General features: G+C 36.4%; 1 protein-coding gene, 1 long non-coding RNA gene and 1 pseudogene across 3 annotated transcripts; all 3 read right to left on the reverse strand.

Moving 5' to 3' along the window:
• Positions 1 to 1,163: 1,163 nt before the first annotated feature.
• LOC111798613 (MFP1 attachment factor 1-like) lies at positions 1,164 to 6,125 on the reverse strand (annotated as a pseudogene). Its single transcript, XR_002815727.2, has 3 exons — positions 6,119 to 6,125; positions 4,513 to 4,777; positions 1,164 to 1,317 (listed from the first exon to the last, which is right to left on the reverse strand). The product of XR_002815727.2 is annotated as an MFP1 attachment factor 1-like (transcript).
• Positions 6,126 to 6,415: 290 nt separating this feature from the next.
• LOC147791607 (uncharacterized) lies at positions 6,416 to 11,810 on the reverse strand. Its single transcript, XR_015421675.1, has 3 exons — positions 11,091 to 11,810; positions 9,339 to 9,406; positions 6,416 to 7,241 (listed from the first exon to the last, which is right to left on the reverse strand). It is a non-coding gene; the product is annotated as an uncharacterized LOC147791607 (long non-coding RNA).
• A 557-nt stretch (positions 11,811 to 12,367) lies between these two features.
• On the reverse strand, positions 12,368 to 14,609 carry LOC111798614 (putative cyclin-A3-1). Its single transcript, XM_023681860.2, has 8 exons — positions 14,068 to 14,609; positions 13,721 to 13,953; positions 13,564 to 13,639; positions 13,396 to 13,472; positions 13,264 to 13,297; positions 13,012 to 13,161; positions 12,801 to 12,935; positions 12,368 to 12,723 (listed from the first exon to the last, which is right to left on the reverse strand). The coding sequence occupies exons 1-8, from the start codon at positions 14,410 to 14,412 to the stop codon at positions 12,658 to 12,660; spliced, it is 1,116 nt and encodes a 371-aa protein (XP_023537628.2). The 5' UTR covers positions 14,413 to 14,609; the 3' UTR covers positions 12,368 to 12,657.
• Between the last annotated feature and the right edge of the window lie 25 nt (positions 14,610 to 14,634).

The following is a 14,634-nucleotide window of genomic DNA, read 5'->3' on the forward strand; positions in this document are numbered from 1 at the left end:
CCAAGTCCACCGTTACGGAGATATTTCCGTACTCTTATAACGAATACTTAGTTCTCCTCTCCAACCAATGTGAGATCTTACAATCCATTCCCTTGGGAGGCCAGCGTCCTCGCTCACATACTATCCAGATTAGCATATATGGTTCATTTTGGCCCGTTACATATCGTCGTCAACCTCATAATTTTAAACTGCGTCTGTTAGAGAGAGGCTTCCACACATTTATAAGACATGCTTCATTCTCCTTTCGATGTGAGATCTTACATACTCGAACACTAACATTTTATGAATTATTGGAATGAAATGTTAGTTGGATGCACGTAGACTGGCCCGACATAGTCACATATGTCGTTAAAAGTTTGTGGTTGAGTGTAAGGCCGAAAATGAATTATAGAGATGTTAGAAATTGAGAAGATGATAATTGAGTTGGTATGAAGTGGTTGGGAAGGACAAGGAGTACGAATAGGATATGTACCCTCCATCTCTACTCATACACACTAATATAGTTTCCTTTTATCTTCATCCATCTTATCCTATTCAATAATTCATCATAATGGATCGATGTGGTGCAATAATTTGCATGATCATAGCTTTTAAATTGTTTATCGTTCATTGTAAACACAAAATTAGTATAGTTTTAATTAGAACGATGGATTAAAAAATACATTCTCGTTATAATAAAATCTGTTTTTTTTCGATTCAAGTTAGTCTTTTGTTCGTCACTACTTATATTTTGAGATATGATCCAAAATTCAATCATTAAAGATGGAAAAATAATGAGAGAACGTATATAATTCAAAATTCGAGCACTAAACTATTGATCTCGAGAAAAGCAAACAATGTTTTAGATATGTAAAAGTTATGCTCGTATTGACCCATTTTTCCTTCCATCGTCCTTTTTTTTCTTCATTTCATTCTTAAAAAAAATTCCTCTTTTGGTTGTCAAATAAAATTGAAAGATGTGCAATGAATTGAATGAATATCCCATTAACATGTTCAAAGTGGTGGTTTCTATTAGAATTATCTCCTTCAATATCTCACGATATCATTTATTCATATTTTGGTTGTCACGATTTGATTTTCGAAGATTGGAATTTCGGACGGTGACTAAAAAAGAATAAAGATTAAAAGCAAATAAAATAAAAATAAAAGATAAAAATACAAGTAAAAAAACTATAAAACGGAATCCAATTACAAACTGGTGTTGTTCAAATTTATTATAAACGGGAAAATGGGTTCAAGGTACAATTACTAAACAAAATACAAAAGTCTCAAATACAAAGGACTGACGCCCCACCTCGACCAGCAACTTGTGGACACCTAAAAAAAAGAGGAAAAACGAGCGAATATAAAAATACTCAATAAGTAACCTACTTTTAAGTTCTCACTACATTTTTAACCTAGGTGATATCTACAAACTTTTATCTAGGCTCTAGGAAGTTCGGGCTTAGTCTTTAGAACTATCTGAATTCTTAGGTGCCTCAAAGTTCCAAAAAGGTTTCTAGTTGCTCACCAACTCATTATAGATTCAAAAGAGGTGGTTCACCCATTTCTAACATCGTAGGTCTAGTTGGAGACAAATCTCATCTCTAGAGTAAACTAATTTTCTGTTCTTAGATTTAGGTATCTTGCTTTGCTTACGCAGTGAATAACCGGCATCCCGAGTTGAGGTGCTACTTTATAAGTACTATTAGAACAATATGGTACCTATTAATCTAAACATCATATATGGAAGGTTAGTTGGTACACTCTTCCACACAACCATAAACTTATAAAAAATTTAGAAACTAATTCTAAGAAATCTCCTCAAATTTGAAGGAAAATTGAAACTAAAAATCTAAAATTCTTATCTTCTGTTCTTCCTTAATTCTTGAAGATTTGAGAGATTCAAAAGCCGAGATTGGTTCTCCAAAGGCCATTGAGAATTTATTGTGAGGGATTTACAACCAAAAGGTCTCATACCAATGGATGGAGAGAGTATTCTTTGATTACAAACCCACTATCATTCCCTAAATTAACCGATGTGGGACTAGTGGGATTTTCATCATCCAACACCTCCCCTCGAACAAAGTACGCCTCCCCTTAATCAAGGCTCGACTCCTTTTCTTTTGGAGTCCTTTGTTCGACATTTGAGGATTGACTAAGTTTAGGACATGACTCTGATACCATGTTAAATAGTCATGGCTCTGATACCATATTAGACAAATACGACTCTCCACAATGGTATGATATTGTCCACATTGAGCATAAGCTCTCATGACTTTGCTTTAGGCTTCCCCAAAAGACCTCAAACCAATGGAGAGTGTATTCTTTCATTATAAACCGATAACCATTTCCTAAATTAACCGATATGGGACACTTTCATCCAACAAGGCCAAGAAAGAACCAAATTGGATCGAGGGCACGCATGACCCAAGAAAAGGCCGCAAATCGCCAGCCTGAATCAATCATTTCATACCCAAACACACACTCTAATATCTACAACGCTTCCCCTTTATTCTCATCACTCACTTTATGATCTCTGCATGTTATTTCCAGATACATACATAATCATAATCAATTCTCTTTAAACGAAACTTCCTTGCATCAACGATGACGCCCAAAAGGATGATGAAATTTCACACCAGAAGAACTTCTTCAACAATTATAAATTATATATCAGAAAAAGATACAACCCGCGTGCCGATGGATTGAAGCTGTATGTGATCCATAAAAGTGTGTAATTTTTGCGTCAGATCTTGTGGCGGTGGCCCTGCAAATCAACTTTCTTCCTTTTTCTGACTTTTTCTTCACGTATGAACAACTGGCCTTGTGTTTGGACAAGTCAATGTTCTCTCAGTGGGAAATGAAAAGCAGAGTCAAAGAATTTGGTAGTTTAAATGTATGAACATATTTGGAAGATTCACAAGGAAGGATGAAGCGTTGTTGTGTTGGAGTTTTGGCTGTGATGATACTGTTGGCAATGGTGTTTGTTCATGTGGATTGCAGGGTGCTCACATCGATGGGAGATACACGGGCTGTGGTGATGGGAATTGGCCGGGAGCATGTCGGGAAAGGTAACGCGACTGGGTTCGTTACGTTTGGCGGTGGTCGGAAGGGAAGATGGGCATTCAAGCATGCTTCTGGACCGAGCAAAAGAGGACCAGGACATTAGTTGAAGACATGATTCAAAGAAACTTCTGACCATTCTTTGTTTGTTGTTGGTTTGTGCATTACAAATGAGTTCTTTGTCTTTCTTTCCTTTTTTCCCTCTACAAATGGGTTATATGTACACTTCACACTTTCATCTCTGCCTATGCAAATGTATAAACTTTACATGTTTATGGATTGGCTTTCATTTTCTGGTATTAACATTTCGAGAAGGACTCTCCCACACGAGGGAGAGGTGAGGTACACAGCCTCGTGTCAACCCCTCTTTGGGGCTCAACCTCCTCGCTGGCACATCGCCCGGTGTCTGGCTCTGATACTATTTGTAACGGTCTAAGCCCACCACTAGTAGATATTGTCCTCTTTGGGTTTTTCCTTCCAACTTCCCCTCAAGGTTTTTAAAACGCGTTTGAAACGGGAAGGTACCCTTATAAAAAAATGTTTCGTTCTCCTCTTCAATCAATGTGAGATCTCACAATCCACCCACCTTCGAGGCCCAGCGTCCTCGCTGGCAGTCGTTACTCTCTCCAATCAATATGAGATCTCACAATCCACCTCCTTTCAGGGCTCAGTGAAGCTCTGACAGACTCTATAACAACCCAGACTAGCCAATATTGTCCTCTTTGAACTTTCCCTTTTGAGCTTCCCCTCAAGGTTTTTAAATCGCGTCTACTAGGAGGAGGTTTTCACACCCTCGTAAAAAATATTTCGTTCTCCTCTCCAACCTATGTGGGATCTCACAATCCACCCACCTTTGGGAGACTCGTGGAATCTCACAATCCACCCCCCTTCGGGGCCCAGCACCCTCGCTGGCACACCTATAACAGTCCACCGCTAGTAGATATTGTCCTCTCTGAAATTTCTCTTCCAAGCTTCCCTCAAGATTTTTAAAACATCGTGTGCTAGTGGAAGGTTTCTACACCCTTCTAAAGAATACTTCGTTCTCTTTCCCAAATGATGATGTGAGATCTCATAGACTCATTCACTTCCGAGAAATTACAAACTATCTTCGACACAAATTCTTAGTCAATGATGAATGAGACTACACAATATTCAAAGGGTTTAGGTGCTTTGTTGGGCTAACAACTAATTAGAGTTCTAGAGAGACAAAAGTCCTAGCTAATGGAGGAACAATGGAAGGATTCCAATTCCAAGAAAACGAAGAAGATTCAAGCCACATGAAATTAACCAATGAAGAAATCTCTAGGCAAAAAAACGCTTCCATTTTTCAATGCATTTAAGATCATAGAACGCAGGAAGAACAAATAATGAACAAGCAGATCTCCAGTAAAAGAAGCTCAAACAGGGCAATAAAATTAAGACCAAACAGATAGATATTCAAGTTTCAGTTTCAAAAGTTAGGTTTACCGCCTCAAGCATCCGCTTACTGATCTGCTTAGAGTAGAGACCTGGAGAATGTCGATGCCGTCGTCCATGGTGGCAGGGGAGCCATTGGTAATGGCATACGCCTCCTCCTCGATGTTTAGCGCGACAAAAGCAGCTTCGTCCGCTGGAATAGTGCCGTATCGCTTAGAGAACATGGAAGCGGAGGAAAGGGTTTCGATCAGACGGCTGATAACGGCGTCGCGAGTGCGCTGCGTTGATGGCCATATGCTCGACTCCGGGGTAATTACTGTTAAGGATATTTAAGGCAAATAAGTAGATATTTACTTTAGACTTGCATATTTATTTTTATAATAAAATCAAATATATTGTATTCATTCTTTTTATTATTTTTTCTATGTTATTTATAATTTACCATACCGTAAATGATTATAAACAGAGAATTTTTACTAACATTTAGGTGTAGTTTAACTAAAATTCTCAATTAATAATATCTTATTATATGTTCTAAAAATATTTTTTAAAATTTTTAAATTATTTTAAGTTTTATTGAGATAATTGTTGTAGTCCGCTTGTAACTTGTATAGAACGAATAATTATCTTTAAAATAATATTTCGTAAGCTTACTCCTCGACTACTAATTGACTATATCATAAGAACTTGAGGTTGTGCGCTCGTTTGTGGTAAATACAGCTTATAACTTTTATTGTTCATCTGTTTGCTTCTTGAGTAAGGAAATTATTATTATAATAGTGTCCGTATGATTATTATATTATAGTTATTGTAGCAATTTAAGTATAATTAGTTGACTAGGGCAAATAAATTTTTGCATACGTCGTTGGGAGAAAGAATATTTGTTAGGCAATGCTTGAATATTCTGATACTTAAGTTAGTGACGTGGTCGGAATAGTGAAAGAGTTGAATATATGTAAAATTGTGTATTTTTATGTTGCGCTAGACTTCCATTTACACTACTTTCCCTTTATAAAAGTGTTGTATCGAAAGCATCATTCCTTATTATTCATCACTTAATCCAATTCTATCTATGTACGGGTCAATCTAATCTAACCCTGCTATTTTCTACGGTAATTATGATTGATTGGCAAAGAGGCGAAGAAATAGATTCATCATTCAAATCACTTCAAGAACGATTAATCAGCGCCCCCTTTCTTTTGGGTATGCAGGTATTGAAAGCACTCCAGTCCAGTCGCCTCGTCGGAGTAGTCTTTACACTCATCTATATGGTGGGATTGGTGCCCATTTTACACGGTGCTCAATCATTTGATTATATCTTGACTATGTTGTTGAGTAGTCCCAAATTGTTCTAAACATATGAGGTTTGTTAGCTAGCTTTGAGTCGGTCCTTAACAAATATAGTACTTCAATTAATTTTCCTCAGCTAAAATGTGGAAGAAGGTTGCTTCTAAAATGGTAAAAAAAACCACAAAAAAAAAAAAAAAACATTGATAATTCTCTTATATGAAAATGACAGTACATAAATTCTATTCTTACAAGAGCTACTCCAAACTTATGAACAAGATAAAACATTGCCAACTGACAAACGTTGTTCCTATTCTAACAATAAAATTGTTCCAAAAGCCTCCTAGCCTAATTATCGATTCAAATTTACCTGACATAAGATTGGTCTAAGCAAAACACGCTTAACCCTAAAGTTCTTATGATTGAGCCACCGAAAAAGTAGATGCACCTTTTTTGACATGATTTTGATTCATTTATGTACACATCCTTTACTTGTGTCACACCAAATTTATAATTCAACTTGGAAAATTCACTATGCTCACATGACTTTTAAAGCAAAAAAACACACGTCCTACTCTAAAAGAAAAAAAAAACTTAATTCATCATTAATTATATGGCCGAACATTAACAAATTCATTTGGTAGATATATGGACTAAATTATTAATGTATCATTGTAACAATATCACGTATATTATCTAGATTCGTTATCTAATATTTGATATATGAAATGTCCATGGAATATGCTCCAAAGTTCCGTATAAGGACCACCTATGTAAAAATTTAAAAAAAAATACATTTCTTCCTTCCCAAAATTAAAAAAAAAAGGGTTAGATTTGAGGGAAAAAAAACTAATCATCTCAAAATCAATCACTTAAAGTAAAGAAAATAAAACTAAAGTAGATGACTAATTATCAAACAAACCTCATCCTATCTCATAAAATTGTAACTTTCCATTATCTTCCAAAGAAGTGAAACATCCAGCTGCCTTATCTCATAAGACAAGCCACAGCCACACTTGACACCATACCAGATTACACAATCGCCGTAAAAACTAATCACATAAAAGCTTCTTGTATGATCGAACAGCCAGGCAGCCAGGCAGGCAGCCATCCAAAGACAACCAAAATGTTGTTACATATATATAATATAAAAGTATGAAGATTTTGTTTATATATACCGATGAAAGGAGAAAGAAAAGGAAGAGAAAAGGGGAAGAAAACTCAACGATTGTGGAGTGGATCTGAAGCATTTGGGACCTTCCTCTTACTGGACATGAACACATGGAATGGCCTCATCCTACGTTGCTCTTTCATTTGTCTGTTGCCGTCTTTGGTTACTTGGCTTGGTAGCTTCACGATATTGGTATTGGCTTCCCCATTAATGTCGCCTGAGAGGAGCAGCAGCAGCAGCAGCAGCAAGGCCACCGCCATGAACGGCAGCTTGAAGAACCGCATGGAAAGAGAGGCAGACGGGAAAAGGCGAGTGGGTTTGTCTGTTGGGCAGTGAAGGAAGAGAAAAATGGGTATAAAATGAAATCATGGGCTATGAAATCGAGACGGGGAGTTGAGTAGTTGTAGTGTGGATTTGGCGCTATTCTGGTTCACGGGACTAATAATTTAATTTAACTTTTCTTAATTAATTAGTAATAAGAACAGAAAATGCTGGATATTTAAATGCCTATATCATTTTGTGTTTCCCACTCTTCACTCTTTCTAAAAAGTAAATTCTTTTTTTTTTATGCCTTTTAATTATGTTTGTTTTGTGAAGATCTTCACTTATTTAGTCTTTGAAATAAGTTTTAAATTATTGTGTATTTTTAAATATTTCATTTCACTTCGTGACGTGACGATTTGTGACTCGAATCTCTCCATAAATGAGTTGTTACATGTTGAGGTTTGGCGCATGGGTTGTGTTTTAGTAAATTTTAATTATCTCATTTACAATTGGTTTGATTTGGTCCAATTCAAGGCTTCAACTTTTGTTCAATCTAGTTTTTCACCGCTTGGACTATTTTCTGTTGTTTGCATCTGGTTTGGAAGGTATTTCACTAGTTTTCAAATTAATTTGACTGGTTCTTCAATCCAAGTGTCTTCTCTTCGATTCACTTTTTATTTTGATGAGTTTACTTCAATTTTGTTCGGCTTAACATTACTTTTGGGCATTCTGAATGAGATTTGTGTGTATCAAGTTCAATGATTGTATGTAGTGATTCTGGTGATGAAGTTTGGCCTCTTTTGAGTTTGGTTAGGTTAGTCATGAGCTAGAGAAAAGATAGTCATAAGCTAGAGAAAAAGAATATATTTGTGGGAATCGACATTATTGAAGTGATTTTCCTATTGGATGCTCTTATTGAACGTTAGATACATATATATATATATATGCTTTGTTTGTTTTGTGATTGTTGAGATGATTGTTTCTAATGTTTCGGACAAATCTCTGCATTTGGTCTATTTTACATTAAATTTTTACGTGTATGCATGCATATCTAAATACTTTTATACTCATTTTTTCAAAACTAAGTCAAGGTAAAGGTGTAATGAGGAGCGTAACGAGTAAGGTTGTTAGTTGTGTAATGGGTCTATGTCTTCTTGTTTTTATATTAAGTTTTCATGCGTTTAAAACTTTGCACCGGTTCCATAGTACTTGTTGTGATTTATGTTGGAGATATTTTATTGTAGACTTTGTATCTTCATTTGTTTTAAAAACGGTACTGGTAAAAAACTATATTTTATTTTGTTCGAATTGTCTTATTTGACAGTACTTAAAATTTCTTTCCAACTTTTAAATCACAAAAGTCACATGTGGTCGACCTATGCTTCAAAAAACCGGGTCGTTACACGGCAGATCCAACTTTTTAGCACATTTTATGTTAAACTATGTTTGGAGGACAATATGATTTTCTAAGCTCAAGGAGAAACTTTTGGAGGAGGTATTAGGTTAGCCTTTTTGTAAGCTTTTGATGAAATAGAAAAAGAAGAGAAGTAACAACATAGTATATTGGTATTATTGGGTGTTGTGCAATGCTTTTCTTCAGCCGTCCTTCAAGTGGGCAAATCTTGTCGGATGGCAGTGGGCAGTGGGTTTAAATTTGTTTGCATTTTCAAGGGCCCCTAAGAAATGCGGACACAAATCTTCCCTTTTTCTTATCTATCTTTAATTTGGGCATTGCTTAAAGCAGACGTTTTTGAGTGGTCAAATCCACGCCTAAAACGTACTACAATCTCCCAATTTCCTCTCCTTTCCTTCCTACAACACAATTAATCTCCTTTTGCTTTCTGTGTTAAAGTGGATTCCCTCATCTATCTATCTCAACCTCTGGTTTATTTCAGATGCTTAGGGGTGGATTAGACTTGGATTCGGTAACACTTTTGGACCCAACTTTTTAACACTTCCAGCTCTAACTCTTCAATCCAATTACAAAGTAGTTGGTTTGAGTCTCAAGCTAAGAGACTTCGTAATAGTATGACGACCAACGACGAGACTTCTTTATATACTCACAATGGTATGATATTATTTAGTTCTAAGTTTGAATCAACTTAATTCTTGACGAAAGAAAGAAGAAAGCTTGAAAAAGAATACACCAAAATACCTCATTATGTGGTAATTGTATTCAATTGTAGAATACCCTTTCGTATCCTTTCATCGTCGTTGAAGGACCTGCATACAAATAAAGTTGGCTATCAGTCTCGATATGTTTTGTCTAAGCGTGAAAGATAAGAGAGTTATGGTACTGATATTGTAGCTCTTGAACCAACTAGGTTAGATAAGTGTAAGATTCCACATCAGTTGGGGAGGAGAACGAAACATTCTTTACAAGGGTGTGGAAACCTCTCCCTAGCAAACACGTTTTAAAAACTTTGAGGGGAAGCTCGAAAGGGAAAGCCCAAAGAGAACAATATCTACTAGCAGTGGGCTTGTTGCAATAACTTGGAGAGAAAAGACTATTTTGTTAATAAAAGATTAACAATGCAAATCAAGTTTTCATTAACTACAATGAAACTTGGTCTAAAGGGAGGAAAAAAGAGTTCATATCATAAGAATGAAAACTAAGTTCAGTGTTTGAAAAGGAAGAAATAGAAACAGAAAAAAGTACAAAAGGAAGGCATGCTCACAAATGGTCGCTTTTCCTCAATCCTAAATCCTAAATCTTAATTACCAAACTAGATCACGGACATTAGTGCTTCACTTCACTCATCACATTAAAAAGATTGCTTATTATATCTAACCCCTTTTGAGGAGCTTCATAGCTGGGAGAGAGAGCTTTCATTCCACATGTGCCATGATCCTAATGGGTCATAGGTTAAGTATGAATAATGGAAATCCACCGTAATAGCTCAAGCCCACCGCTAGTAGATATTATCCACTTTGGCTCATTACATAACGCCGTTAGCCTTACAATTTGCTAACCTATTTGCTAGGAAGAAGTTTTCACACCCTTCTAAGGAACGTTTTGTTTCCCTCTACAACCGATGTAGAATCTCACAATTCACCCCTTTGTGTTGGGATATAGAGCCTGATGCCTAGATCTGATAGAGATATATTTGGAGATATTTGGTAGAGATTGGTAGAGATATATTTGGAAGATATTTTGTAAAGATATATATATGGTAGATATTTGGTAAAGATTTGATAGGGATATATTTGTTAGATTATATGGTTTAAATCTTTGGAAGCTATATTTAGTAAATTGAAACCATATATACCGCTCTCAAAATGTACTTCTCTTCATTCTCTGTACATACTTTGAAGTCGTCAATATAAAACCTTTAGCCAATATTCCTCCTTGTATTTTCTCTCTCCTGTTCTTTGTGTTCATCTTGATCGAGTGTGTGCGTTGTTCAGTGATCCTAACCATTGGTATCAGAGCTAACAACTGGTATCGATCCTAACACTTGGGGGCCCAACGTCATTGCTGACACACCGCCTGATGTCTAACTATAATTCCGTTTGTAACAACCCGAGCCACCGCTAGTAGATATTGTCCGCTTTAGCCTATTACGTATCGCCTTTTAAAACGTGTCTACTAGGGAGAGGTATCCACATCCTTATAAATAAAGTTTCTTTCCTCTCCAACCGATTTGGTATCTCACATATGTATACTCGAAAGCCAATCCCTTCTTTAGTTGATTAATCATGTATGTTGCTAAGAATTGTGTGACACAATCTTCACTAAAGTTTCCTTCCAGGTTAAGCTTAAATTTAAGAAGTCTAAAGTTGTATAACATGTACAAGTTTTGATTTCAACTTAAAGAATTGAAATTTTTAAAACATTAAAACAGAACTGAAATAAACTACAACAATCATACAAACAAGACAATTGTTTATACAGAAGAAATTTCACCTGTTCCAGGCAGATATCACTAGGTCGTTGAATCTCCTCAATTGCATGCTTTGATTTTGATCTGAAATAAAAGAAAGCTAAAATTGTCTTCTTGAATGGTTAGTTGGATAAGTTGTATACATGACAGAACCATCGAGTTTTTCATTCAACTAAGAAATATAGGAAGAGGTGCATCAAAATGATCTCTTCATGGCTAAGACAACCTTTGAGATAGTGATACAAAAGAGATTATACTTTTGCTATTAGCAAAGGCTTTGAAACGTCATTTGTGTTTACTAAAAGATAATAACTGGCATGTAATAACATTTCTCTAGCACACCGATGAACATTTATAACATGAAGGTTTTGGTTCCAATTGCAAGTTTAAGATCCCATTTGAATATTGCATACAAGATGAAAGATTTGGGATTGACAGAACAGATAAATTCTAAGTTTGCAAATCACAAGAACTATATCCAAAGACTATTGAACAGGTTTGAACTGGAGCTTGGCCAAGGAGCATTCACCAAAGAACTTACATGAGATAGTAGAGATGAAAGTAACATACCTTATTCAACTGTAGTCGGATGCTTGATAAACATGAAGGTCAGAAAATGAGCAGATTCAACAAATCTTCAATATGGTTAATAGATTTTTAGCTCAACATAGGAAAATGCATTTGAAATTTATAGTGGTCTCGTCACTTCAGCTAAGCTCCAGAGGAAGCTTCCTTCAATTGGATTTCCTTATTCAACTGTAGTCGGATGCTTGATAAACATGAAGGTCAGAAAATGAGCAGATTCAACAAATCTTCAATATGGTTAATAGATTTTTAGCTCAACATAGGAAAATGCATTTGAAATTTATAGTGGTCTCGTCACTTCAGCTAAGCTCCAGAGGAAGCTTCCTTCAATTGGATATCCTCCCAGAATCATCTCTTATTTTACTATCATTTTACTACTGGTGTGGTCTTTTGAATCAATCTAATGTGATGGGTTTTTTTATAAGGCTTGAAGCTCAAACATTCATCAAATCCTTTATGATCCATTTCTTCCATCAAAAGCAAAGATTCATCAGATTAATGCATCTTTGAAGATAAGTTCCTTGGTTGAATAGATCATATTGAACTTAAGAATATCAAAGCTTCTTGTTGTTCTTTTTAAACTCTAATAGTTCTCTGATATACATTCAACCAGCAGGCTTTTTTGTAGGATGTTTTATAATGTGTTTTCCTAGACTTGGCTGCTTTGTCCTTGTGAAAATTTGAGTTTCTTGTTCAGAAAATATAGAAGGCCATGGATGCAATCTTTTCTGTTATTCATATGGTAGTAACTTCCAATTTACAGGTACAAAGGAGTACAAAATGGCCAACTGGTCAAAATAATAAACATATTTCAACTAATATGAACATAGACCCTAATCTTTGAGGTACCAAAATCACCAGTCTGGTTGAGAGCTGAACCCAAATTTTCTTCCCAAATAGCAGAGTGTTAAAATCATGTCTTCATTAGACACCAAGATATCCAATCCGATCCTCTCTAGTCAACTAAATTAGCAAGTAAACTAGATCAAAGACCCTTGTGTCAATCTAAGCTTCTTCAAAATAGGAAAACGGTATCTCAGGGGGTGAAGGCATCATTGCAACACATTTGAACTGTTCCAATCAGAAACATAAACATTAGCATCTTAAACTATCGGCTCTATGTAACTATAGTGGATGAAGTTTCTTACCATATGCAACTTGTATTTCTCTCTCACAGCAATCAGAGACCCTCCTCTTCTGGCCATGTACAAATCATGTAACAAAAGCACAGACGACCTCAGATCAGCTGGCTTGTAGCCTGTGTATTGTTGTATGTTTGAACCCTGCAATTCACATATATATTAGCAAATTACTTCAAGTTCATAGCTACATGAACAAGGGTCTGAAACAAGCTATTACCCAAGGATGCAGCTTTGGGCGCATGATGAATTTTGCAAGAAATACAGCTGAAGCAGCAACCATAGAAGGCAAGAACTTAACAAAATTATAGTCCAGTAGGCTAAGCTCAGCAAGGTAATGACCCAGGAATTCCAATTGCAGACTTGGTGTCTGTTCAGAGCATAAAGGATATCATTAGCAAACAGGAAACTCTAAGCTGATCCAATGTTCAAGCATGATAAAGTGAATAAATATATAAAGAACAGGGCCTACTTTGAAATCTTCTTGAGCAATATTAGTGAACCTCCTGTAGACAAAATAAAGAAGCCAGAACAAACGAGTCAATACAAAAAGCACAGATCAGATTCCAATAAACAGGAAGAATTGCAGTTAAATTACACTTGCCTTAAGAATGTCTTGGCAGTAGGATTTCCCATTTCAAAGTTCAAAGACTTAAGTATATCAGCCTCCATTTTCACAACCTTACAACATAACAAAATCATGTCTCAGAATTGCATATCCAGCAACAAGAACTAGATTTATGATTTTTGAGTTAAGAAGGGAAATATTCACCTCGTCCCTTCTGTAAGTATTATCTGTTATGTAGCAGAAATCTTCCACATGTGGAGGAGTGATCTCTTCATACTTCCTGTTTGATCAAACAAATTCAAGAATTAGGCCTTCAGAGCTTATGATCTAACATTAACAACTTCAATATTGATGAACTTACGAGGCGATCAGCATTGAAGATACGCCCAACAATTGAAGCCTTTGCCTACTGAGGATGTTCATTGATAGGTATCTATCGATGTAAGAGATGGATAGATACAGAGAATCGGGGCCGAGTTTGTATTCCTCAGCAACCTCAACCATCCAATCAACCAAAACACCTCTCATATTGGCACTTACATCCGTCTGGATCTTCTCTATGTAATTAGGAATCGGCCTTCTTTTCGGTTCCGCCTGAAGAGGATCATCACATGAGAAACAACCAAGATCACGAAAACAAAATACACCAAATTCCAAAATCAGAATCCATTTGCACGAGCAAGGTGATTAGTTAGAGAAGAATCTTACCTCCATTTTGCGAAGATAAGAATAGATATCCGATGAATAAGGCCCCTTCATCTCAGGATCGTCCAAGATATCATCAATACTCAACGTCGGTTCATTATCTTCAACAACAACCGTCTTGATCGTCGGAGCAACACCAACCTTACATCTCTTTTTAGGCTTGCATTTGGTAATCTGAGATTTGGCCCTTCTCTTCTGCGGCAGTGAGCCAGTAACGTTCTGAATATTCGAAAGCTCTCCAAGAACCACCCGCTTTTTAGTAGCGGGCTGATCCTCGGGCATGGAAGCCATGGCAGCTCTCTTCTTGGAAGCACGAGTAACACGGACAGAGTTCTGAGTCTCAGCCATTTGATCCTGAACTCAATCGACCTTTCACTGGATCGGAAATTGGAAAGGAAATCGAGAGAGATGGAAGGAGCGAAGGGTGAGATGGAGAAGGAGGTGTGAGGGGGGGACTTTGTAGGGAGGGGAAAAGAATCGAGGAACAAGAAGACCGCCATTTTTTGGGAGAGGATTTGAAAGTGAAAACGCAGAAAAATGGATTTGGCGGTACGAAGATGGCGAGCCAAT

The sequence above is a fragment of the Cucurbita pepo genome, chromosome 7, assembly GCF_057944985.1.
Source record: "Cucurbita pepo subsp. pepo isolate OVF chromosome 7, ASM5794498v1, whole genome shotgun sequence".
NCBI lineage: Eukaryota > Viridiplantae > Streptophyta > Magnoliopsida > Cucurbitales > Cucurbitaceae > Cucurbita > Cucurbita pepo.